The sequence below is a fragment of the Perna viridis genome, chromosome 2 (assembly GCF_037379345.1).
Source record: "Perna viridis isolate PV_CMFRI_1.1 ecotype Kerala chromosome 2, ASM3737934v1, whole genome shotgun sequence".
Taxonomy (NCBI): Eukaryota; Metazoa; Mollusca; class Bivalvia; order Mytilida; family Mytilidae; genus Perna; species Perna viridis.
This window is the reverse complement of record NC_142446.1, coordinates 34,790,003-34,814,611: the sequence shown is the minus strand read 5'-3', so window position 1 is coordinate 34,814,611 and position 24,609 is coordinate 34,790,003. Positions and strand designations below refer to the sequence as shown.

At 30.9% G+C, this 24,609-nt stretch overlaps 1 protein-coding gene across 6 annotated transcripts in view; it reads right to left on the bottom strand.

The window, feature by feature from the left end:
• Positions 1-24,609, bottom strand: part of LOC148624802 (long-chain-fatty-acid--CoA ligase 4-like) — a 36,204-nt gene that overhangs the window by 4,260 nt on the left and 7,335 nt on the right. For 2 of the 6 annotated variants that reach the window (XM_088567702.1, XM_088567704.1), the window contains exons 2-16: positions 11,178-11,313; positions 10,182-10,385; positions 8,880-9,057; positions 8,406-8,512; positions 8,128-8,269; positions 7,650-7,730; positions 7,110-7,185; positions 6,658-6,713; positions 6,186-6,250; positions 5,027-5,098; positions 4,311-4,450; positions 3,634-3,806; positions 2,997-3,071; positions 2,352-2,540; positions 1,088-1,360 (exon numbers count right to left, since the gene is read on the bottom strand). In XM_088567702.1, the coding sequence (XP_088423828.1) occupies positions 1,088-1,360; positions 2,352-2,540; positions 2,997-3,071; positions 3,634-3,806; positions 4,311-4,450; positions 5,027-5,098; positions 6,186-6,250; positions 6,658-6,713; positions 7,110-7,185; positions 7,650-7,730; positions 8,128-8,269; positions 8,406-8,512; positions 8,880-9,057; positions 10,182-10,385; positions 11,178-11,312 (1,966 nt within the window). In that variant the 5' untranslated portion in view covers position 11,313. Of the gene's footprint in view, positions 1-1,087; positions 1,361-2,351; positions 2,541-2,996; positions 3,072-3,633; positions 3,807-4,310; positions 4,451-5,026; positions 5,099-6,185; positions 6,251-6,657; positions 6,714-7,109; positions 7,186-7,649; positions 7,731-8,127; positions 8,270-8,405; positions 8,513-8,879; positions 9,058-10,181; positions 10,386-11,177; positions 11,314-12,723; positions 12,763-17,248; positions 17,372-22,603; positions 22,741-23,307; positions 23,415-24,609 lie in introns of those variants that run through there. The other 4 variants (XM_088567700.1, XM_088567699.1, XM_088567701.1 and 1 more) reach the window with 4 other exon arrangements.

Genomic DNA, 24,609 nt, shown 5'->3' with positions numbered 1-24,609 from the left:
ACTCAATCACACTGTCTAAAAGTTAAATGCACGCACATAACACAGATTATACATATGATGCACCATAGATTTTAACATTACTTGATCATGTTCATAGCATCATGATACACAATCCAAAAATTTGTAGATAATTTCTTTCCTTGATAACTACAACAAAAGAAAGGTAATTTAATTTAAGTCCTTATACAAGCATCAAGAAGCATAAAAAATACAAAAAATTGTGGAATATTAATGAAAAATGATGTCACACACACACTGTGCTGCATGATTTATTACGGGGTTCTAATTAGTGTTTATTCGAGGTCTGGGACCCTTCAATCCTGAACCAGGACTTTTTAAATTCTGTTAGCATAGGACTCTGATCTTCAATTACATTACATTGATAAACAAATGAGGATGTTTGATTTACAACATGTGGACTTTAAATTTGGAAGCTGCAAAGGTTCTGGACCATCCTTCCTCAAAAGCAAATTTGAACCCCTGTTTATCTACATGTAATACTAAAGGATTAGTATAACAGCACCATATTTGCATGCAACAGAGGCACTTGATTATCATGACAAAGACATGTGAGTTGATAGTCAGATGTAGGTATATATTTTTTGCATGACAACAGCACATCACATGATTTTTGAGATAAAGGCACATGATTTGCACAATAATGGCACATGATTTTTAAAGTAAAGGCACATCAACACATGACTTTTAGGATAAAGGCACATGATTTGCATAAAATATTATCACATGATTTGAATGATAAAAGCACATGATTTTCTTGTCATAGAATTAACACACTGAAGACACACTATTAGCATGACAATGTCACATGATTTGCTTGATAAATGCACAAACTGACGGGCATGACAAAGTCACCTAACTTGAACAATAGAGATACAACTTACATAATAAAGGAATCTATTGGCATGATAATGTCACCTTAGTGGTACGAAAAAGGCACATTTTTTGCAAGAAAAGCTAATATGATTGTAAAGATAACATTATGTGATTTGCATGATAAATGCACAGAATTTGCATTATTTAAGCAAGTTATGAGGTATGAAAATTAGTTTTACTCAATAAAGTTTACCTTTCGTTGCATACTCTGTTATCCTTTTCACCATCTCCTTCTCCAAATCCTTATTTTTACAGAGATCAGCCATTTCTCCAGTGATATCCAACGATTTTGCAATATCCTTAAAAGCTTTTTGTGCTGGGATAACAAAAGCAATGACGAAATCATGGTGGGATGATCCATACACACAGACCTGATCTACTAGAGGACTCATCTTTATAGTTGTCTCTACCTGACTCAAGGCAACATACTCTCCAGTCTGAAGTTTGATTAAATCCTTCTTTCTGTCTGTTGAAGACATATAATATTTAAAATGGCTTATTAACTAACTGATTACATTGTGATACATTTGCTTTATTTATATATAAAGAGCTTTGCTAAGTACAGCATGACAGAACTGCGGTAAATAGAACTCTGTTCACCAGGGGAAGTGTGGATACATATTGTATTAGTTTTTGACACACCTTAACGTAATGACTTACAGTTCATTATGGACACAACAGCTAGTTTGGACACGATAATGCATAAAATTTAAATTAAATTAAATTTGAAAAAAGTTTTGCTTTAAAGGTGCTTGTCAAAGATATTTGCCTTTGATCCCTATACCTTGAAAACTGTCAAAGATATCTGAAATGTGACTGACAAACACATTTCATAAGAAAACTAATAGAAATCAGATTTACAATTTGCCATTTCTATAAATTAAAATAACAAGACCTTTTTCCCCCTTTTTAAGTGCCTCAAAGTAGGAGGGGCAAAAATCTTTATAACTATAGGGTCTTCTATCATGTCCCTAAGAACAATGTGTTAAAATTACAATATGATCTGATAAACTTTACTAAAATTATTGTATATAATCAAAAGTTAACAGATTTCAATTACAACAATACTAAGCATCATACTATTATACGTCAACAATTTTTTTTGTAGCAGTTTAATAAAATATCAACAAATATCAACACATCAAGTCATTTGCTTGTCAAAAGGAACAATGATTTCAAGAGGGAGACCAGCTGAGAGTTACTGTTTGGTAAAAATATGTTATTGTGCAATAAGATTTTCAGTTCATGCCAGGAATATATGAAATGGAGCTTTTTTTTTTTCACCGACGATATCATTTTCCCAGTAAATTTAAAGAACACTGAAAAGTTCCTACTTTAAAATTGGAGAAAAAAGACAATATTTCAAATATAATTATGTTCATTTAATATGTTTTGAGATTTTTTTACAATACTGAATAAAAGGGTCAGAGAAATATAAACACTATAAATAATTTTACCAATAATTCTAAGGCAGCCATCCTCTTCTATCTGGCCAATATCTCCTGTGCAGAAATACCAAACACCATCAATCTCTGTGAAATCTTCTTTCGTCTTTTCTTCCATTTTATAGTATCCTTGAACAATGTTTCCTCCACCTAACAAAATCTCTCCTCTAGGGTAAGGTTTATCTGTTGATTTGTAACGACCTGAAATATGGATCAAGTAACTTAACAGTTAAACAGGGAGATTTACTCATATCTAAAAGCCAGTCTGTGAAAAACCATGCAAAACTAGAGAATCATTATGTCTCTCAAAAAACTAATGACAGATTACTCAATCCCTTAATTTTCATTAAAATGGTAAAAAAAAACACATTATTTTACAAAGACCAGGTGTTGACCAAAACTGTTTTGAAGTATTTGTGCGTAATAAACTGTAGTTGTAATCATTTTTCAGTCACTAATTATGGAAGATTCAAGATTATACAGAGATTGTCATAATCATATTGGAGTGTATTATTTATCACAGTTTTGAAGAATGGTAAGTGTTTCATAGTAGACATTAAAATTCCACTGGTTTTATTTATGCTGTTTCTTTGTCTACTGCAAAAAAGCAACACTTGTTTCCTGAGAAAAATATGTGCATGTTTACACAGTACCCACCTTCTTCCCAATCTCTTAGTCTGAGCTCATTGCAGTGTAAGGGGGCTCCTACTCTTCCTGATGACAAGTCTGTTACTGTTAAATAAAGAAAATTATAAAGATAATAGTGTAACAAGTAACCCAAATTTACATGTGCATCAAACTCAGGTACATGTACAATGTATATATGATTACTGGAGAAATAAATGGCTTGACAGATATCATACCTAAGGACAAATATCAAGTCTTTTACTGATAACAAAGGCAGTATGATAAAGCCAGATCTTATTCTAGAATTATCAACATTTCTGTTGTTAGATCCTGCATTTGACTAAGTAAATTGTAAGATTTTATATTTTCCTTGTTCATTAACTCTAAAATTACTAAATACTCAACTAAAAATGACTTTTGTGATCAATGCCTTTTTTTGGTATTTTCAGAAAACTTGCACACATTTGTATAATTAACCTAATACTGCTGACAGTAGATCTTGTTTTTAATGATTCTTTACCTTGCACAAATAACATTTTTTCAATTACATGGTATTTCTCTTCAAAGCTTTTCAAAACAGTTTCCAAACCATGTGGAAATCAGTAGATTCTAAATAATTTCATCAAACTTTACTTCACAAAATATTACATTCCTAGTGTTAACCAACCTTCAGAGATTGTTCCTGCTCCACAGGTTTCGGTTAGTCCATAGCCTTGTAACACAGGACAACAGAAACACACATTCATAAACCTTTGTGATTTCTCTGATAATGGAGCACCACCAGATAACATCATACGAACTCTACCTCCTAGTAAATTACGAATTTTCTGGAAAAAGAATCTGAAATAAAAACAATATTTACATGTAAACACTAAGCAAATTCTAATTCACATCTGAATGTGCATTTAATGCACAGTTTGAAAACAAGCACAATTTTTAAAATACTAAAATTTATTCATCTAATGCAAATTTGATCATGTTCATTTCGCAAGCAATGTATCTGGACATCATTTCATATTTTTTTTTCAACTTAAGAGCCCAATCATCACATATTGATATTAGTTTTGTTTTTAAGCTACCACTAATGCTTGTGTACTAGACACCACTACATGGGGTTAGGCAGCTAATAGACTTTGTGACAGGAAATCTTTTGGTTGTCCATAATCTATAACAAGGTTAAGTTCAGATCTGAGATTGCTTTCTGCCAAGTAAGGAATTATTCATGTTACAGTAATCTGATCAGGCCCACTAATTATGGCTCATTATCAAAAGTCTTAAAGTTCATATCAGGTGTGGTCAAGTAAGTAGCACAATTCACTTAATTATTCTTCTTAATGAACTCACTTATCTAACAAAGGTGTGCCTATACCTCTGACAGCATACTTTGCCTTATAATCATAGGCATGTGTAAACAAAGCTGTTGGGAGTTTTCCATCTCCATTTACTTTCTCCCATACTCCTTTGTACAGCCTGTCCATAATTTGCTGAAAAAAAAATGAATTAAACATTCTGCAAATTATTTCATTTCATTAAATACCTATACCCTCAGGAAAAAATAGTGAAGAGCAAAATTATCCTGCAATTATTGTTAGACAAAAACAAAATGTTGATTACAGCCGAGCCGTATAATGGGCATATATAAAATTTCCCGTATTTCTAGGTCAAACACATAACTGCGATTCCATTCTTTGACTGTGCTTCCCCCTCTCCTCATTCATTTCATTAACACTAGGAGCCTTCTAATTGAATAATGACATTTCACACTGTGAGCATTCCTATAGATTTTGATCAAACTGTGCATGTTTACACAGTACCCACCTTCTTCCCAATCTCTTAGTCTGAGCTCATTGCAGTGTAAGGGGGCTCCTACTCTTCCTGCTGACAAGTCTGTTACTGTTAAAAACTGACTCATTGGACAAAATCCCATCAGTAAATGTATAAATATTTTGAAAGGACTAAATTTGCAACAATTAAAATTAATTGTTGTATTGAGGACTTAAATAAGATCTTACTGCCCATACTCCTTTTTATTTGTAAATCTGTATCAAGACAATACCTACAGGAACAGCAGCCATTAAGGTTGGTCTTAGCTCTGTAACATCCCCTTTACTGCCTCTTTTTATCATGTTGGACTGAAAAAAAAACATTAGATATAATTGTAAATTGAGAAAATATTACTATTTTCATTATAAATTGCACAAATAGAAAGTCACAACTTTTACAATTTTTTTTATTGGTATCTTTGTTGTTTTTCAATTGTTCTTACTGCCTGATACTTTCTATATCTGGCTAGCATGGTGATACTAAAAAATATTGGCAATATCTAATGATAACATCACTTCAAATTGACTGTGAAGTCACCAATTAACAGAATAATGTAAGTTTTAAATGTCCCCACAGAATATCACATCTCCTCCTATCAAACTCACTATGGTATTTTTGTCTCAACTTCGAAACTGCTGTTGTTTTGTATAAATCTGATTTATATAAAGACCTAAATTTGGTCTAATATCTCAACGTAAAATTTTTGGTAATACACTATAAATACAATGAGCCCTTTAAAATCAAATTCCAATGAGGGAAGGTGTTTCTATTTATCTTTTTATTGCACATAAAGTGATGAGGATTCTTTTATATTTATAATAGACAGAAAAATATTATGAGAGAAGAGCATTTTATTTTTATTTTGATAAGTCAAGAAAAATGAGAAATGTGAGGTTTTCTCATGAGACACAAGGAAGGACGTGAAAACTAAATACTCATTTCAGTGCAGCTCTGCATGAAAATATTTATTTCATGTAAAATCATTATGACAGTATATCTTTATGGAACAGTTAAGCAGACCAGGGCTAAAACACTCTAAATTAAATTAAATTGATATTGACAAAATATAATTAATGTTAACATTAAGAAAGACACTACTTAAGGATGTCGAACTGAAATGAGTACCAGTATTACATCTAACTAAGAAGTGGAGATAAAATAGGGATGATTCTTTCTGTTAAAATCTTCAAATCTGGCACTGTTTTTTTTTCAATTGGTGACATCATAGCCAATTTGACATTTTATTGACAATGTAAACTGCTGAAAGTATTTTTGAAGTGTGCATTTACCTGCTGATGCAAAAATATCGGGCAAGTTGGAAAAATCAGTATTCAATACAAAAATGTTGAAATCACCAACAACAACAAAAATATTTCTTTTTATAATACTACCTACCTTATCTGTAAGAGTGAGGGGAGAACCATACCCAATTGGTACTCCCTTTGAAACACAGGAAATCTCTAAAAACATAAATTATTCTCAGTGATTTAAGCCCATATACTTTTAAATACAAAGTGACAATAAATTTTTCATAAAAATAGAAGAAATGTATTGCTACCGCCAGTAACCCCTATGAACATGTACATAGGAAAGGATATCCTATAGTTACAAAGTCAGTGGCATCCAATTATGATTCATACCAAATACCAAATCATTTTCATAAAGGGTTTTTATTTACTTGTCAAGTTTTAGCTGATAAAAATGTATAGAACAGACCTACATGTATGTTCAACTATAAAAATTAATCAGTAAAACATTAGTTGCCCAAGAAATATTAAATTCAGAAATGATGGTTCAATTTTGTTTTGCAAGTGCTGGGAATTACAAAAAAAAAACCAATGAAATCAGAAAGCTACAGTAAGCATACCTGCACCTAGCTCTAAAACATGGGCCAAAGGGAGGTAACCTATGTAAACATCATTCCTGTAAAACAAAAGACAAATATGATTATATTCATCATATCCTTCATTTTTAATTATATGCATAACATCATTACAAATGACATTTGCAACAAAATAGACAATGAAAGCTATTTTTTTATGGAGACAACTGCCAAAATCTAAAAAAAACTTTTTTTAAATTAATTCAACCATAGTTTTAGCATTTTTTGGGTAAAATGCTCATGAACTTTTCTGGATTGACATATGAACTTCAAACTGAATCAACTTCAGGCTGAGGTTAATTTCAATTAATGTTAACTGACAATATAAAAGCTGTTATTTTGTGATACTGGTATCTAGATTGCAATTATGACTATCATTTACAATGATTTTCACGATGATGTTATTATTGAATGAGTTTTTAACATATAAAACTTACATTTCTCCTAATCCAGCCATTTTCTCACACTGACCAGACATTCCAGAAGATAAATTTCCATGTGTCATGATCACACCTTAAATGAAAGTATCTATAAAGCATGGACTTCTTTATTTCTACAACTTATTACAACTTACTGAAATAACTATACTTCTAAATCATTCTAAATCATTAATTTGTTTTTGGAACAACTCTTACAGAAATAAATTGGAAACAAACAGCTACTGCTGTAATGAATTTATTACTATCAATTTATGACAAAAATTCTACACATACCAATATGTTCATTTGTGTAGTGTACTTTCAGTTTTTCTATGCCCTATAACTCCTGTAAAACAGTATGAATTGATGTTTTTTTTTTAATATTTGGTGGCTTTGTTGTATCTTTGACATTTTCCCAGTTTCCACTTGCTTCTCAAAGAATATATGTCAAAACCACCCCTAAATATCAATGAAATCACATCAATCAGTCCCCCTGCTACTAGAGTGAGATTAAGGGTATGGGGCAACACTTTGGCCTGAATCAATTTCTATACTTACCTTTAGGTTTCCCAGTAGAACCGCTGGTGTACATAATCACAGCAATATCATCTCTTTTAGGTTTTGTTACTGGGGTTTTAACTACATTAAAAAATGTATGTATGAATGTGCAATTTTAAAGGCCTGATTTGAATCATACAGGTTTTCATTCTATATCAACAACAGTATTCTGCTCATCTTTTATCTTCATTTCTTAATTGGCTCTTTGAGTATTTTCATAGGAGAAATCAGGCTACAAGATATGGAGAGAAGAATTTACTACATAGAAAACACTTACCCTACTAGTGAACATGGTTCATGCAGTATTTTTTGTGTTGTCTAGCTGCTCTATTATTCAAGTTTTTAATCAGTTTTTCATTTGGTGTCTGTAATTTGTTTGTTTCTGTCTCTGTTATTTTGTGGCAGAGATCCTTTATAAGATATGAACCTTAAATAGCATAAATTAGACCTGATTTTTATTCTTATCGCTGACACTCACGATTTTCAGGTAATGCCCCCATGGTTTCTACTTCAGCCATAGATAACACTTTGACAGAACCAGGTAAATCCACATTCTTGACGGGTTTGTAGCCAGGTACATAGATAACATGTGTCACCTGAGGCATCCTATCCATGAGATCCTGCATAGCAAGCAGAACAAGGAAATATGAAATACTGATAGATAAAATGGAAAAACAATAAAGATTTCGATAAATTTCTACTAAATGTCTGTTTATGTCAACTGCTTCTAGAACTTTTAGGTATCAATAAACTTACTTTGAATTTAGGAAGTAACTGTGCACTGGTGATAATGTATGAAACTTCTGCCTCATTTACACCATGTACAATAGCATCTGGTCCTAATGTGGCATACAGAGTCACAACTGAAATGCAGCAATGTAAACATCTAAAATAAGATCTACTCAATCTTGTAAATTATTAACCAGGTATTCATTCTTAGTGCATATTGTACTGGTGTGGTGATAATACTCTGCAAAATGCTTTCTCACATTTGCATTTTTTCATTAATGAGTCTTAGATAACAAAACTACACCGGCTATAGTTTATCCCTTCAAAGGTATGATGAATCCATGTTCATATTGCTCTGCATAACCTCTGACAGTACTACATGTATAAAATATTTTTTATCAAAACATCTATTGAACTTCATCCTGTTACTGAATTAGCTACTATGTAATATTCTGGGACATCCACTGAAACCAATATATTTGATATCCTCAACATTCATACCTGGGAAATTATGTTTAAAGCAAGCCTGAGCTGATATCATCCACCAAGGACTGGTCTCAGCAAATATACATATATTTTTTCCAGGAGTTTTACCAAGGGCAAGTAACCCACTCCCAAAGTTAGTGACTTTTGTATATACATCTCCATATGTCATCCAATTATATTGACCTAACATCAACTGTTAATAGAAGGACAATCATTACGTAATTTTAAAATTGTTCAAAAATATTATGATACCACAACACACAATAAACCTTAAAATGATGGTTGAGATAAGCAAGTGGTGTACCCTCATTAGAAGATATAACTTTTTGCAAAATGTGCTAAGTTGACAAGTTTGAATTTCCCAAATTGTTGAAATATGTGTTCTTGTTAGCTTGTGTGAAATATTTTAATACTTTGACTAGTCAAAATGGCAAGTAACTTTAAAAATCTTATTTTCAACCATTTTCAACTTTAGTAGGCAAGTGGGAAAGCACTGTACTTTAAAAAAAAACAAAAGTGCTTGTGCTAATGATTAGTCAAGCCATCAGGAAAATTGTTTTGTTGCTTTCCATAATATCTTAGCACCAGCTTCTTACATTGACTAATACTTTAATATTTTCATGTTTCAACATTACACCACATTTTTTGCATTGCACAAATATGTAGCTGTATAAATTAATTGATGTTACATAAATGATAACTCTAACACCCCAAACAAAAACGGAAATATTCTTTTGACAAAAAGGAAAAGCTCTAAGCCAAATCATCTTAAAAGGTCATGACAAGTTATGTTTTTTTTTTTTTCAAATTTGTTGATACATATTTTGCTTCAAACTAAATTATTTGTATACAAGTAAATTTATTGTGCTAGTATTGCAACTGAAATATTCAAGGTACTGAATAGGTTTTAGTATGAGTAAATTAGTGAACTTTTTCATATGATGAAAAAAGTAAGACATACATCTTACAATTTACTATTATACAGATGAAATAGTGATTGCACAGTAAAAAGGAATTACAGACAACATAACACATCCTTACACAAAGTACAATTCTGACCTGATGTGCTTGAAAATCAAAACACTTCTTAAGTGTTTTTTAAGTTTTATTACAATCCATTGAACTTCCATGAAAGTTGTACAGATAGACAAACAGACAGACAGACAGGTGGTAAGAATTTGTAAGTGTAAAGTAAGATTTTTACCACTTATTTAACACTTTTTTGTAATTTTTTTGTTGTTGTAATTTTTTTTGTGAAATCAACTACATGCCCTTCCATTCTCGTGAGTAAATCTGACCAGTTTAAGGTAAATTCACCTTTTTAAAAACTCTACCATTTGGTTGCATTTCATCCTCCTCCCTCAGAAGTTCCCTGTACCCAAGACACTGCTGGTCACTGAACTTCTGAACAGCTTGTGAGAACAAATCATCAAGGGTATCACATCCATTTAACTGAGTACTCAGCCCTTCTAGAACCTCAATGGCCCTGTAGGGTCCACTCTCATCCCCTATAGACTTGGCCTAAAATATGCAGAGAAAACATATGTTTAGAGGCTGAATAGAGGCTAGATTTCTAGAAATCTTAGTATTTGGCCATAATCTCACCAGGGTATAATTGCTTTTACCAATTACGCTCATGTCATATCAAACTGACTTAATCAGAAAACATAACAGAATATCTTTAAGAGAAATTTGATATTTAAAAGTCAACAAACTGTGACTATGGGGGCATATGTATTAAACCAATAAAGATTTGTGGTATAGTAAACCTTATGCAACTTCATACCAAATATGATTGACCAAGCACAGGTGGTTCATATAAAATTGACATGATCAGAAAACTTAACATATGCATGCAAATTGAGTGTAAAATTTCTAAGTCAACAGACTGTTACAGTGTGAGAGCAAATGCATGAAATGCATTAAATTTAGAATTTTGCTAAAGTGATGCTCATTCATCTGCATACCAAATATGACTGACCAAGTACAAGTGAATCATATCAAATTAATCTAATAAGAAATTTTTGTTGTAAAATGGTTTGTAAAATATCAAATGTGTGAGGTGACATACAAATTCATATGGGGATATCTATATTGTTGAGTGTGCCGATTTTAACAAGTGATTCTTAATTTGCTATTACATCAAATTAACCTTGACTTATACATACACCACCAACATGGCTTTTCTCTTATGCACTGGGGATCTCTAGCAGTACCTCAGACACCTCACCTATTTTCTAAGGAATACAATTATGAATATTTTGGCAAATATACTAGTACTATATATGTGATAATATGAACTATGACCTTCACCTTTAACCTTTTAGATTTCTCCATCTTTTGACCTTGTTTTTCCAAGAAGTAGCACGGCACAAAGGAGACTATGTCATATACAAAGGTTATGACCTTTAGAATGCTGACTGCTCCAAACACCAATAAATCTTCCATGCTGTAATAGAAGAAAATGTCACACTGTGAAATGTGTCCTATCTGACATACTTTGGGGTCAACATCAGTTTAGACAGGTTGTTATGTTATAAAACAATCATAAACAAAGTATAAATCCACTTAAGAACCATGCTTAAGCATATAGTAAGTAATTCATTTATGTTATGTGAACAATATCTTTCAGAATGCAGAAACAAAGTTCTCAATAGGGAAAGTTTCAATAAAAGTGGACTGCAACTTAATCTTGCAAAATTCTGAACTATTTCTGATCAAAAGTCATTTCACGATATGCTGCATTTTAAGTGTAGGGATTTTTGAATGGGATTATTAAATACACCCAGGCTAGCTACTTAAGAATAATATCAAATCACATTTTGTATTGTTTTCAAACAGAATCATCCTTTATTCTTTCAACACACAAAAAGTATCAAAAAACACACAGCATTTGGGAATTAGGACAGGTTTAAGTATACTGTGTATATTTGGGAATTAGGACAGGTTTAAGTATACTGTGTATATTTGGGAATTAGGACAGGTTTAAGTATACTGAGTATATTTGGGAATTAGGACAGGTTTAAGTATACTGAGTATATTTGGGAATTAGGACAGGTTTAAGTATCCTATGTATATTTGGGAATTAGGACAGGTTTAAATATGCTGTATATATTTGGGAATTAGGACAGGTTTAAGTATAATGTGTATGTTTGAGAATTAGGATAGGTTTAAGTATACTATGAATATTTGGGAATTAGGACTAAGTATACTATGTATATTTGGGAATTAGGACAGGTTTAAGTATACTATGTATATTTGGAAATTAGGACTAAGTATACTGTGTATATTTGGGAATTAGGACAGGTTTAAGTATACTATGTACATTTGGGAATTAGGACAGGTATACTATGTATATTTGTACTTTTTACACTGTCTTTGTATAGTACATATAGAGAAATAATTCCCTATAAGAGTTATACAAGCACAAGAATGAACTAACTGTTTATCAACAAGTTTGTTATGAGCTAAAGAATTTAATATGTATATAGAAAGGTATATGCATTCTATCATACACTACCTGTAAGAGAAAAACACCCTTCTGATTCAGATTCGTAACTATGATAAGCTTTTGATTTAAGTAAAGGAACATTTAATAGTACATGTACCAAGCAAGAGGCCAGTAGATCAGCTGCTTGGTACACAGACACACATAACTTCTGAACCAGGTTTGAGAACTTCCAAAATAAAGCCAATAATACAAACTGCATAATACCTATATATATATATAAAATTCCAATTCCAAAGTCTTTAGAACTAACATGCAAAAACCAAAGTTCAAAATATAAAAATAAACTAAACAAAAACAACAAGTTAAGCATTAACACAACTCTTTTGTTTAAAAGTTTTTAGTTCTTACATTGAAATCATTGTGTACTCCAATGTTATGTAATCTTTACTGAAAAAGAAGACTCAATCCTTGAAGTATATATCCAAAAATAATCTCTGATAGTGCAAAATCTCCTTGACATCTTTTACTTGTTTAAGTTACACTATAAAACCCAAATTGTGCATGTACATTATGGATGAACAATCTCTTTCACATCTGGTGTAGATTTCAAATTCATTGTAAAGTTCCCATACACAATACTGCAAAAAAGTCTGACTTAAATACATGTAAATAAAAATCCCTAATATTCATATAACAAGAGTTAACTTGTACTGGTAGTTGCTATGAATGATTACTATTGATTGTAAAAGAAAAAACTCAGATTTCAAATAACAAGGCTATTCTTCTTCATACAATTAATGTAACCAATGCATAGAACTTATTACATCATTGGGTATTGATCTGCTGCAATATACATTATTTACTGAAGATGATTTTGATCATGGCCATAAATGTAAATGAACATTATCATAGCTAGGTACAATTATACAATTGAAATATGTTATTTACAGTTTACCGTTGCTAATACAGAGAAAGCTGTGAATATAAACCATTTCCTGTTGGCTTAACATGTTATTTTTGTTGTTCGATTCCAATCAAAAATCAATGTGAATATGAACTGTTGGAGTCCTCACAGAGTAATATTCCCTACTTTCAATACTAAAAATGTAAAACATCTATATTGGGTAATCTCCCCTATCACCTTCATATAAATTATATATATTGTATCCCCCTTTAGGATTCAAACATTACCTTGCTTCATGTATATTTACCTTCATATAAAGTTTAATAAAAATTCCTCAAACCGTTTAAAAGGATTTCTGCTAATAAACTTTAGAACAAGAATATGTTAATACAAATGTAAAAACCATAGTTTAGATTGTCTCCCTTTGAAATTGTGTTGCCGACAGGCACTTCATACGATGATTCACATAAAATGTTGACAGGTCAGATAAAGCTGTGATAAGGGATTTAGTTAAAGCCTGTAATACTAAATATTAATTGTACATGTAAACTGTAATCTCATTATTTTCATATACACGCTTTTTCATTACTATGACTATTGCAACTAAAGTGAGACTTGATCAACCTTGACAAAATATACAATTGCAAGTTGAATTTTCTTCTTTTGATTTCCTTTCTTTTTTTCAAGAAAAAAGTCTAAAAATAGGGTGTTAATGGAACATTTAGTGATGCATTTTGTACCATGCCATGGAATGGTGAAACAAGAGGCTCACAGGAGCCTGAAATTGCTCTCACCTTGTTAAATTTTTACATTTCAAAGGGAATAACTCTAACAAGGAGTTGGATGACAATTTTGTCTCAATGAATACTTTGATATTATTATAAGGATCAATGCATCAATGAACAGATTCTTTTTATCTATTACAGTTTCAAGATATTGGCTTAATTTTTTAAATCTTTGCCTTTAAAGGGCAATAACTGTAACAGTGAGTCTAAAATTCATTCCTTGCTGACTTGTGTAGGCCTTATAATAAGGATCAATTTAGAATTGAAAGAATTTGGCTAAACCTGGCAGTTTCTGAAAATATAAGAAAAACTTCTGACCCCTTTGTTCTATTTTTAGTAACAGCTGCAATGTTTTATGAACAGATCACAAATCCCCAATATGAATTCTATGAAAAATACCCTAATAAACATTCATACCAAATTTGGTTCAAATTGGTCAAGTAATGACAGGGAAGAAGATTTTTGAAAGAAAAAAATTAAAAAGAGCGAAAAAACATTCTTACCAAATTTGGTTCAAATTGGTCAAGTAATGACAGGCAAGAAGATTTTTGAAAGAAAAAAAATTAAAAAGAGCAAAAAAACGTACAAAGCAGGCAATCCAACATTAGCACAACATGGTCTTATCATATAGATGTTTCAACTACCGGTAAGAAGATATAAAAAAAAGTGGGTGTGTTACGAATATTAAAATGTTTTATGTCTAGCAATGGTTTACTTATGGTTTATAACTCATTTTAATTACAGTTGTACTATTTGGTCTGGTGCAAAAAATGTTGCTAATATCAGTAAGATTTTTAAGCATTGAAAAAGAGTAGCATGGATAATTTTAAATGAGCAACATGTCATGACTCCATCTATTGTACTTTTTCACAAATTGATTAGCTATGCCTGATTATTTTTTATATAGAAGGGCAATTTTACTTTTCAAGTCCAATCTATTGGTTCCAAAATATTTAAATGTATTTAGATATGTTCATTAAGTTAATGTGAGATACACCAGACAGAGCAATCAAAATTTAGTGTATGTTCCAAAATGTTAAACAGACTGTTATAAGCAGTCCTTCATTATATTTAGTAGCTACCTGTGGAATGAGCTCAGTAATGATTTAAAAAAATTGTACAACCATTTGAATCTCTTAAAAAGTCATATTTAGAACAGTACTTTGGTTAAAGTGCATATCATCTGTATCACTTTTTTAAAGTAATATTATCATGTAATTTTAATTTGGTTTTATGTCAATTTTGTAATTCATGTTTTAAATATGTATATATTGCAGTACCATATTGTAAACTAGTTATGTAACTAAATATGTCATCCTGTTTAAATAAGGTAAAACAGTGGCCATGTTTTTCAAGGGATCAAAAATCCCCACATCTGTTTAGTGCAGGATAACCCATGGAACTTTTATACCAAGTTTGGTTCTGATTAGTCAAAAAGGGGGATGACAAAATGTTAAAAATGGCCTAACTTGAAAACTGCATTTTGGATTTTGCAAAAAAATTGACCTTAACCTGTATTTTATGGTACTAATAACTGTGGAAACTAAAAAAAAATTCATTTGTTTGATCTCAAGTATCATCTGGAAACTGTCGGGGGATGGACACGCAACTTTTCGGAGGATATCATATAACACATTGTCACTACCAATGGTGACTCATTATATCTGTTTAACACCCTTTCTTACATTCAGCTAGCCAAAAAGAATACCCAGTTTAAAAAAAAATCATCAAATCTCAATAATTAAATGTCCACAAAACATCTTTCTTCAGTAGTATTTTATTCAACAATGCTTTGTTACAGCACATACAATGATGATCTTCATGGATGATAGGAATTGGTTTTCTCCTTAAGACAGAGGTTTAAACTTTCTATCAGAACCTACAGAATGATAGAAAGTTTAAATATCCTAGTTCTTTGTCCAGTTACATGTTCCCTTGATTACTCTTTACAGCCAGTTTATCAGTTAATGCCCATTCATTCTGAATATCACCATTGAATGTTCTGTAATATTCATTAGTTACAAATAGATTGGTTAATTTTTAACATACCAAGTAGTTGAAGACAGATATATTTATATCTGACAATAACAAAAAATATTCCCTATCAAAAAGTAATCGTCATTCTACATATATCATAATCATAGTAAAGGAATATTTTGTAACGTTGAGGTATGGTTTCTTCAACTAGTTTACATTAGCTAAACAAATGACATTTCCTTCTATATTATCAAGTGACCTACATTGTACATGTACATGTATATCTACAAATTATTTTTATTCACAAAATATTAATTTCCATTTTTGTTTAATTTCCTGTGTGGTCAATGCAAAAGGGTCAGACCTATGATTGCTAAAAATAAACTTTTCACAACCCTAAACATGTATATATAAAAATTGTTAACATAATGACTGGTACGTGTACCGGTAAATGAGACTCTTGAAAGTCTATTTATGTTAAGTTGTTACACCTAACTTAAAAGCTTACTGTGTAGGGGAAACATCAAAGTCACTGATACAAGTATTTGTATGCATTAAGGAATTAGAAACTTGAACACATTTCCCCCTTATATACAATCATCTGCTACAGCATATTTATAAATGACAGAATCAAACAGAGACATTCAAAGGATTGAGTAGAAAAAAAATTGTTTTATGCCCAATATTCTATAGGTTAATAATAGTGCATGTGTGTGTGTTTGTGTGTGTATGCTTCATCATTGGGAGGCAGGTACACTAAGAAAGCCTCAGCTAGTAAACTAGAAAATCCACACACTCAGCATGCTAGCTTGTCAAAATTTGACCATGTCTTAAGATAGTGTTAAAGAAAAAAAATCATTATTAAAATAGCAATGTAAGAGAGCCAAGTAAATATTTTATCAAAAGTTTGCTTTTACTGCAGAAATTTAATCAATCAGTAAATTACCCATTAAATTATAGTCAAGTAAATACAGAATTTATAACTAAGGTAAAAGTATTAAAAAACAACATTTTGACAAGACTTGTAAGCAATACAAGGAGTTGGAAAACAGAAGAAAATTAAACACAAGAAATAAAAATAACAAACAGTACCATTAAAGAAAGTATATACATGTAATGGATATAATTCACCACAACTTTTCTGACAAAAATGATGGATGAAGAAAATTGGGTTTTATTTTTAATCCTTCACAAACATTTTCTTCCTTATACACAAATTTTTCAAAATAGTAATCTTCAAACTTTGACAAGAATCTTAAGGGCTTACCATCATCCTTCTTATACATGCTAGTGTTGCAGTGTGATATCCTGAACGTAATCTACATTGAAGGACAAAACAGGATTTTGGTGAGGCTCCTAAGGGGGCTTACTATGTCACTTTTTTAAAAACAATCTAACAGTAGAAGAGAGAAAATGATTGGTTTCAAGGCAGTAATTGTTTTCGTCATTGACATACAATGGATCTTATGTAATAAAACAAGTGTTATTGACTACCTCAGTTGATCACAATATACAACATTATTCATTATTCTTATAAATGTTTGAAAATGAGCAACAAAGCTTACTCCATCCACTAAATTTGGGGAGTTACATCCATATATGGGAAATCCAACATTGAAAATCTGGTTATTTTACAGTGAGAATATGGACTACAAAATTATAATTGAACAGAACAAGTTAAACCTGAATTAGATGTTTGTCTATTAAATAAAGATATATTCTGTGTCCCACTTTGTCTCCAGCTTTAAAGGGGTTTGGATGACACAGGTTTCACCACATACAGTTATTCAAGAATGAATCAAGTAATTTTTTCAGGTTAGAACATCATTATGAACTTATATCACAAGTTGATCACCAGTATGAGGAGGATGTGGTTGTGGCAAATATATGATGCATTCAAGGATTATTTAGTACGATTATGGCCATCATTCCCGTAGGATAATGAACTTGTATTTATGTAAATGTATTATAACTTTACAGAATTTATCATTTGGTGCATGAACTTTGACTTTGTATACACATACTTTAACTTTTAACTCAACATGTTACCCATAACTAGCCCATAAATATGCATAATACCACTAGAGAAAAGTGATTTTGTGATGACAAATAAACTTGCAAATGCAAAGGGCTTAGTTAGTTCAATAATGATCAAAATCATTAAAATTACTGTAAAGTACCATATAGCGGGAAACTTTCCCAGAGTGCTAATTTTGGCATATTTTACCCTAGTAAATTGTTTTTCTTTACAAAAAAAATCAAGTTTCAATGTTAAGGTCATGCATGTGGTGCACAAAATATCTAAGATGAAAGTTTGGAAATTAGCAGTTAGTCAAAAAGGATTCATGTCATAAGACATTTCTGTGTAGAAAATATACAATACAAAGTGCATGTTTAAAACTCTTATATGTCATGACAACTGAAGTCTTTCACATTATCCTGCCAAAAAAGTTAGTTATTCAAAGAATGTGGACATTGTGCTAAAAAACTACCAATAAAACCCTCACTCTGAAAACTGTATAGAAGCAATACAATTTGACGTTATTCTGACATTTTTATGATGCTACAGATTGTTAATTATATACTCAAGGATTCAGTTTTTGTTTCTTACTTTAAAATATTAAAATTGTACCTTTGAAGTATCGAAAATGCCTTAAAAATGTGCATTGAAACTATTCATTTTTCAGAATGGCCTATTCATATGACATGGCCCAATGGAATTTTGTTGAGGGCGCCCTGGGCACATTTAGACATAAAACCTTCAAGAACACTGTCTTTCAGAAAGAAAAAAAAATGAAATTTTCATAAAAAGTAGACCTAAAACTTATCTTAGCAGATCTAACTCTTTTCAAAGTAAAAAAAGAGGCATGCAATGTGTAACTCCTAAACTATAAATAAGAAAATATAGCAATCAAACTTGAACTGTATTAAGGAGGTAGACCTAGGGTAAGGGAAAAAACTCTTGAAATCAGTGATATGTTTGTATCATATTCAGTTTCACCAATGACTATCAAGCTTTCATTTGAAACAGAATGAAATCAATCCAAGTTACTTTGATGCTTACATGAGATTGATGAAAAATGCTGCATACATACGTTCCAATGATTTTTAAGAGGTGTGTCCCTTGCCCTAGGTCTACCTCCTTAAATGGTCCATAATGTACACAGCCATATATGACAATCATATGTTGCTCAATTCAAACAATAACATGATAATAAACTTATGATACTCATATATACTTATCATGTAATAATCATATGATAATCATATGCTGCACTTTTATCATATGATTCACATGTGGATTACTTTTGGCTGCATGTGTACAAGTAGTGGTAATATTTGAAAATTTCCTGGAACCAAAAAAGTAACATATGAATGGACAAACAGGCATACAAATGGACTGACATGAGAATCACTAAATTTTATATACATTTACTGTCTGGATAAATAAAGCAATAGTATAAAGCATTTGGTATTGTTCATGATCAGTTGGTTCCAACAAAGAAGTTGTTAAACACTATCATGTTCTATTTATAATGAAGACATCTACTAATTATTACCATAGTTTTAGAAAACCATTTTTATAAGATAAAAAATTAAGACCACAAAAAATTCTGAACATTAAATGATAGCCTGCCATTTAATGGTGAAACAAGAGATTCACAGGAGTCTTAATCACACACATGGTTAAATTTTCACCTTTCAAGGGCAATAAATTTAACAAGGAGTTGTCAGACAATTTTGAGTCAAGAAGACTTTGGTAGGACTTATCATAAGGATCATTTCATCAGTTGAAAGTCTCTTACTATCTACTATAGTTATCAAGTTATTGGCTGAAAAATGCGAAAACATCATTTTTGGCCCTTCAAGGGCAATAACTCTAAACAAGGAGTCATCTGACAACTATGATCCCATGCAGACGTTTGTAGGCCTTATCATAAGGATCATTTCAGCAATTGAAAGTTTGACCCCTTTGCTCTATTTTAAGTAATAGCGGCCATGTTGATCTACAAATCAAAAGTCCCCATATCAGATTTATGCAGAATACCCTAAGGAATACTCCTACTAAGTTTGGCTCCAATTAGTCTGGTAGTTTCGGACGAGTTGATTTTTTAAAAAATAACATTAAAAATAGGGATAAAATGTTGAAAAAGGGCAATAACTCAAACATGGCTTCACAGATTAAAATGAAAATTTGACCAGAGATAGATCTCATCATCTGAACACTTTAATCTCATGTCCCAATTTGGCTAAACTTTATGGTTTTGGAGATATAAGTGAAAAACTTCAAAGACAACAATGACAATGACGATGATGACACATGCCGAGTCATGACAATAGACAGATGGACATACAACTTTTCTGAGGGAAACTCATAATACCTTGCACTTTGGTGATGCAGCGTATAAAAAGTTGTTTGTGTAAAATTAGTTGTATGTTATGACATCATATCAGAAATAACATTGTGACCTCATTTTTTCAGACAATTTTCTATTCACAACCTTTAGTGAAAGCAATTGCTGAAGATAATCCTACACAAATCACTGCAACCTCCTTAGAGTTTTGGATAGTGTGCTGTAAAAATGGATGCATTGGAATGTGTACTACAATAACAGAAGTTGAATTCATAGTGTTAACTCACTGTTAAGGTGCATTCTCGATGATATACACTAGTCCCCACACATTTACACAAATATATTGCCAAAAAAAAAATTCACGGTTGAATGAAATTAATGAATCATACAAACAACAAATTCATTGGTGCATTACCATAGTCATATTTTTGTTTGATGTTTTTTTTTTCAATTAGACAGCCTAATGAATGCATGGTTGGGTATCTAGGTTGATTTGCTGAATATCTTATATAAGTCACATTTCATACATTATAAAAAATGCAGTTGGCACACATCATAACATTCACAAAGAAGCAATAATTCTTATTAGTTTGTTATGCCTCCTTTTTTTTCAGGGCATAAGCACTTTAAAATTTACTTTTACTAACAATAAATTTAGTACTTTAGAATATACAATGTAGTTTCAATATCAGTCATTAGCAGTAGAGTCAGGTTAAAAAAGACTATAAGACAAATGAAGAAGTATGATGTATAATCAAAGTGCTGTTAGCACTGGGGTTGTTTGCTTCTTGTGAAAATTGTAGCATAAAAAAATTTAAAAGATTACACATGATGTACAAAAAAAAACTATAATCATACATTTGCATTTCCAAAATTATTTATAACTGTTCTTCTTACTATGTATAAACTGGTTGCCAATAAATAATATTGACTTTTGAAGTACAAACTGTAATCAATCCTTAAACAGTATCCAACTTCACACAAATTTTGTCCTGTTTCACCTTTTCCCCATTTTTTAAAACCTGTCCAAAAGTTATTTTGCAATCACATTCAAAAGTATTTCCACAGTGTATTACACTATTATATTTACTCAAATGGAACCAATTTCAACTTAAGAAAATAATTTTCCTTTTCTTTTTTTCTTCTCATTGTCCTGTTAAATATAATTCAAAATTATCTTTTTTAATATTCATAATCATTTATTGCATGCTCTCAACATTCTAATTTATTATGGTATATTATTGTTGGGAGAAGACTTCATAAGTTGGTAAAACTTGTGTCTTATCTTTTTTGTAAAGTTAACAAATAAAATTGTTGTAAACTAAAACTATAAGATTTTCAAAACTAAACATGTTTTATGAATTTGAATTTTATTGTCAATTTTGGTTAAAATCACTGTTCTTCACTTCCTGTTTATTAATCATAAAATATTGATGATAGGGTGGAGAATTTGACTGATAAGTAAGTTAAATGGAACATGCTCAGCACACTAAATGCTTCTTAACACATTACTGCAAGAACTTAATTACCTAAATGCAGATTTATTACTAAATATCTTCCAAGTCTAAAATGGAGTCCCTCAAATCTTCAGTTATTTTCGCAGAAATAATAGAATATTATTGAGCTAAATAATTGCCAGGAACTTACTTATAGTTTATAAAAGATGTATTGAATGATATAAAAGGAATTACTTTTGGACTATATTTTTGTGTTGTGTTCAGAAACAGAAGGGAAGTTCCAGAAATCAGTGACGTACGGTAATTTGATCCTAGACTAGAGGATCAATAATTCAATCATAATCAAATTTCATTGAGTATGCTCCCTTTAATTTCTATGAATCCAAGTCTGACTGCATTATAAAAGCCCATCCCTCTACACACACAAAAAAAACAACATTTGATCTCTTTTTACACCTGAATCATGAAATTTGCAGAAAACCTGTAAAATATGAAATGACAGCAAAAAGTTCAAAGGCTAGTGGTGAAAAAAAAACATGCAAACTTAATCACCAGCTGAAAATGGAAGAAATATATATACCAGTATATATCTATTTTTCCTATTAGTATCAATGTACAAAAATTAATCATAAAGATAAATTCTCAGCAAGCAACCTTGGACCAGAAACAGAAATATGTGTATGGTTTATTTTATAGTAAAATGAGTGTCATCTTAGAGAAACCAAATAAACAAACGTTACAGATAGCTATATATTTTTAATTAGATGTTGAAAATGTTATATAAAGAAATAAATTGACAAAACAACATACCTTTCAGATAAAAAAAATCAATACACACTTTAGAATATGTTCTTTTCTCAAATAATATCATTTAAAGACACAGGATCAGTGATATGAAGGAGCAAATAAACTTTATCTCTCAAGTTTACAGTGAAAAACATGACATATTGATGTTATAAGATATTTCAAGGCTGTAGTGTACATATGTATATATACTTGGTTAAGTTGGACTGGATAAAAAAGATTGGTGTATTCCTTTGGACTGAGATGGATTTGATATGGTACATTGTATATTCATTCATTTATTGCTTGATATTCTTGATACAAAAATGCGAAGCTTGATGTTGCCAATAAAAGTGAAATCTAGTCCTTGTCTCAATTGTTTACTACTCAAGCCCAATCCATGAGTTCAATCAATATTTTACACTTTGCCATGTTTTTTAAATGTCTCCACAGTAGGTGAGTGGATACTAAATATAAAAGGCATATTAATTTGATATCTTAAATGTACTGTAAAACCTTTCTTATTTTGGGCAATGAAAAAAACGAGCCTTCTCCTTACCTAAGCCATATGCCATCTTTTCTTTCTAGCCAAACACATATAGACCCAGTAGCTCGGTAGAACATAAAATTCTTTTAAAATAAGAAAAAACTCTCGTTTATTTAATTTTTCTGTACTAGTACATTACAAATAATGATAACTATTACATTTTTAGAGAAGCAAGTCCACCTACCTTTGTATACAATGCTGTGTATCAGACATTTTGATAATATCAGCTGATGTTATTGTTTTATTTAAAAAAAAATATGAAACTAGTAATTTTTGCATGACATTTCTCAAAAGGGTTTCCAAAGTACAAGAGTCATTGAATGATGATATGTGCCTTCTCCTCATGTGGTGTCAGATTTCAAAGAGCATTTTCTTTTAATCAAATATCCACTTGTATGTAAATGTACATTGTACTTAGCTAAGTCCTGGAACAAACTATTTAGTTTTTCCATTCCAAATCAACATATGTGTGTACTTTAGCTTTAGGTTCCATTCACAGTTTACAAAAATAGAACTTAATTTTCTTAGATACATGTACAAGTAGCGAATAAGATTAGGAGCTTGTTCTTTTGTAGTATGTTCTTTCAACATATATGTTTAAAATGAGTCGACAGGTACAAATTTAGAGACCTGAAGACCAAGAATTAACAAGTTAACATTTTGAAGGGTCAAATAATAGACAATTTCTCTTTAAAAGTAAAAACCAGAATTTATTTTTTTTATTTTTGTAGAATAATTGAAATTTGATCCCATACTTTATGTATTACTTATTGACAATAATATGATAAAGAAATGTGACTATCAGTAGTCCTGTAATACATGTACAGTACCTCAAGCACATGCATTCCTAATACAGTATTTTTGCATCCAATTAGAAAATGTTTACATTAAAAAAATCATTCAACAACTGATTATCCAAAATTTATATAAAACTAGAAGAAATAAATCCACCAACAACTGTATGCTGCACAAGCTGAAAGTCTCCAACACAATACAAGCTTCACATCAAATTTTCAAATCCAATAAAAAGCAACAAAAGGTGGTGGTCAAACCAAAAAAAATATCTCCAGCACCGAGTCCCTAAAGGGATTAAGTTTATGAATGCTCCAGATCTTTATTTAAATGCATACTTGTCTAAACAAATCAATATGAATATATTTAACATGTACATGTATGAGCTTTTACAGAGAGTTACATGCCCTGTTTATACTGGTAATTATATTAAATCCCAACAGAGTATGTTAAAAGGATTGATATAATAATGTTTAGAGATAAAAAAGTGTAAGTTACAAGGAAATCTGTACACATGTAGGTTTCAAGCTGTAGAACTGCAAAAAGTCCCGTTCTTATACATGTATATAAAACAAGCATTCTGACAGTATTGCTAATGCAATACAGTGTCCCCTTTCGACACTGCTATTCAGGTGCTTATTAAAGACCTTTGCCTATGATTCCATTAACTAAATCAAAGTGAGGTTAGCACTGG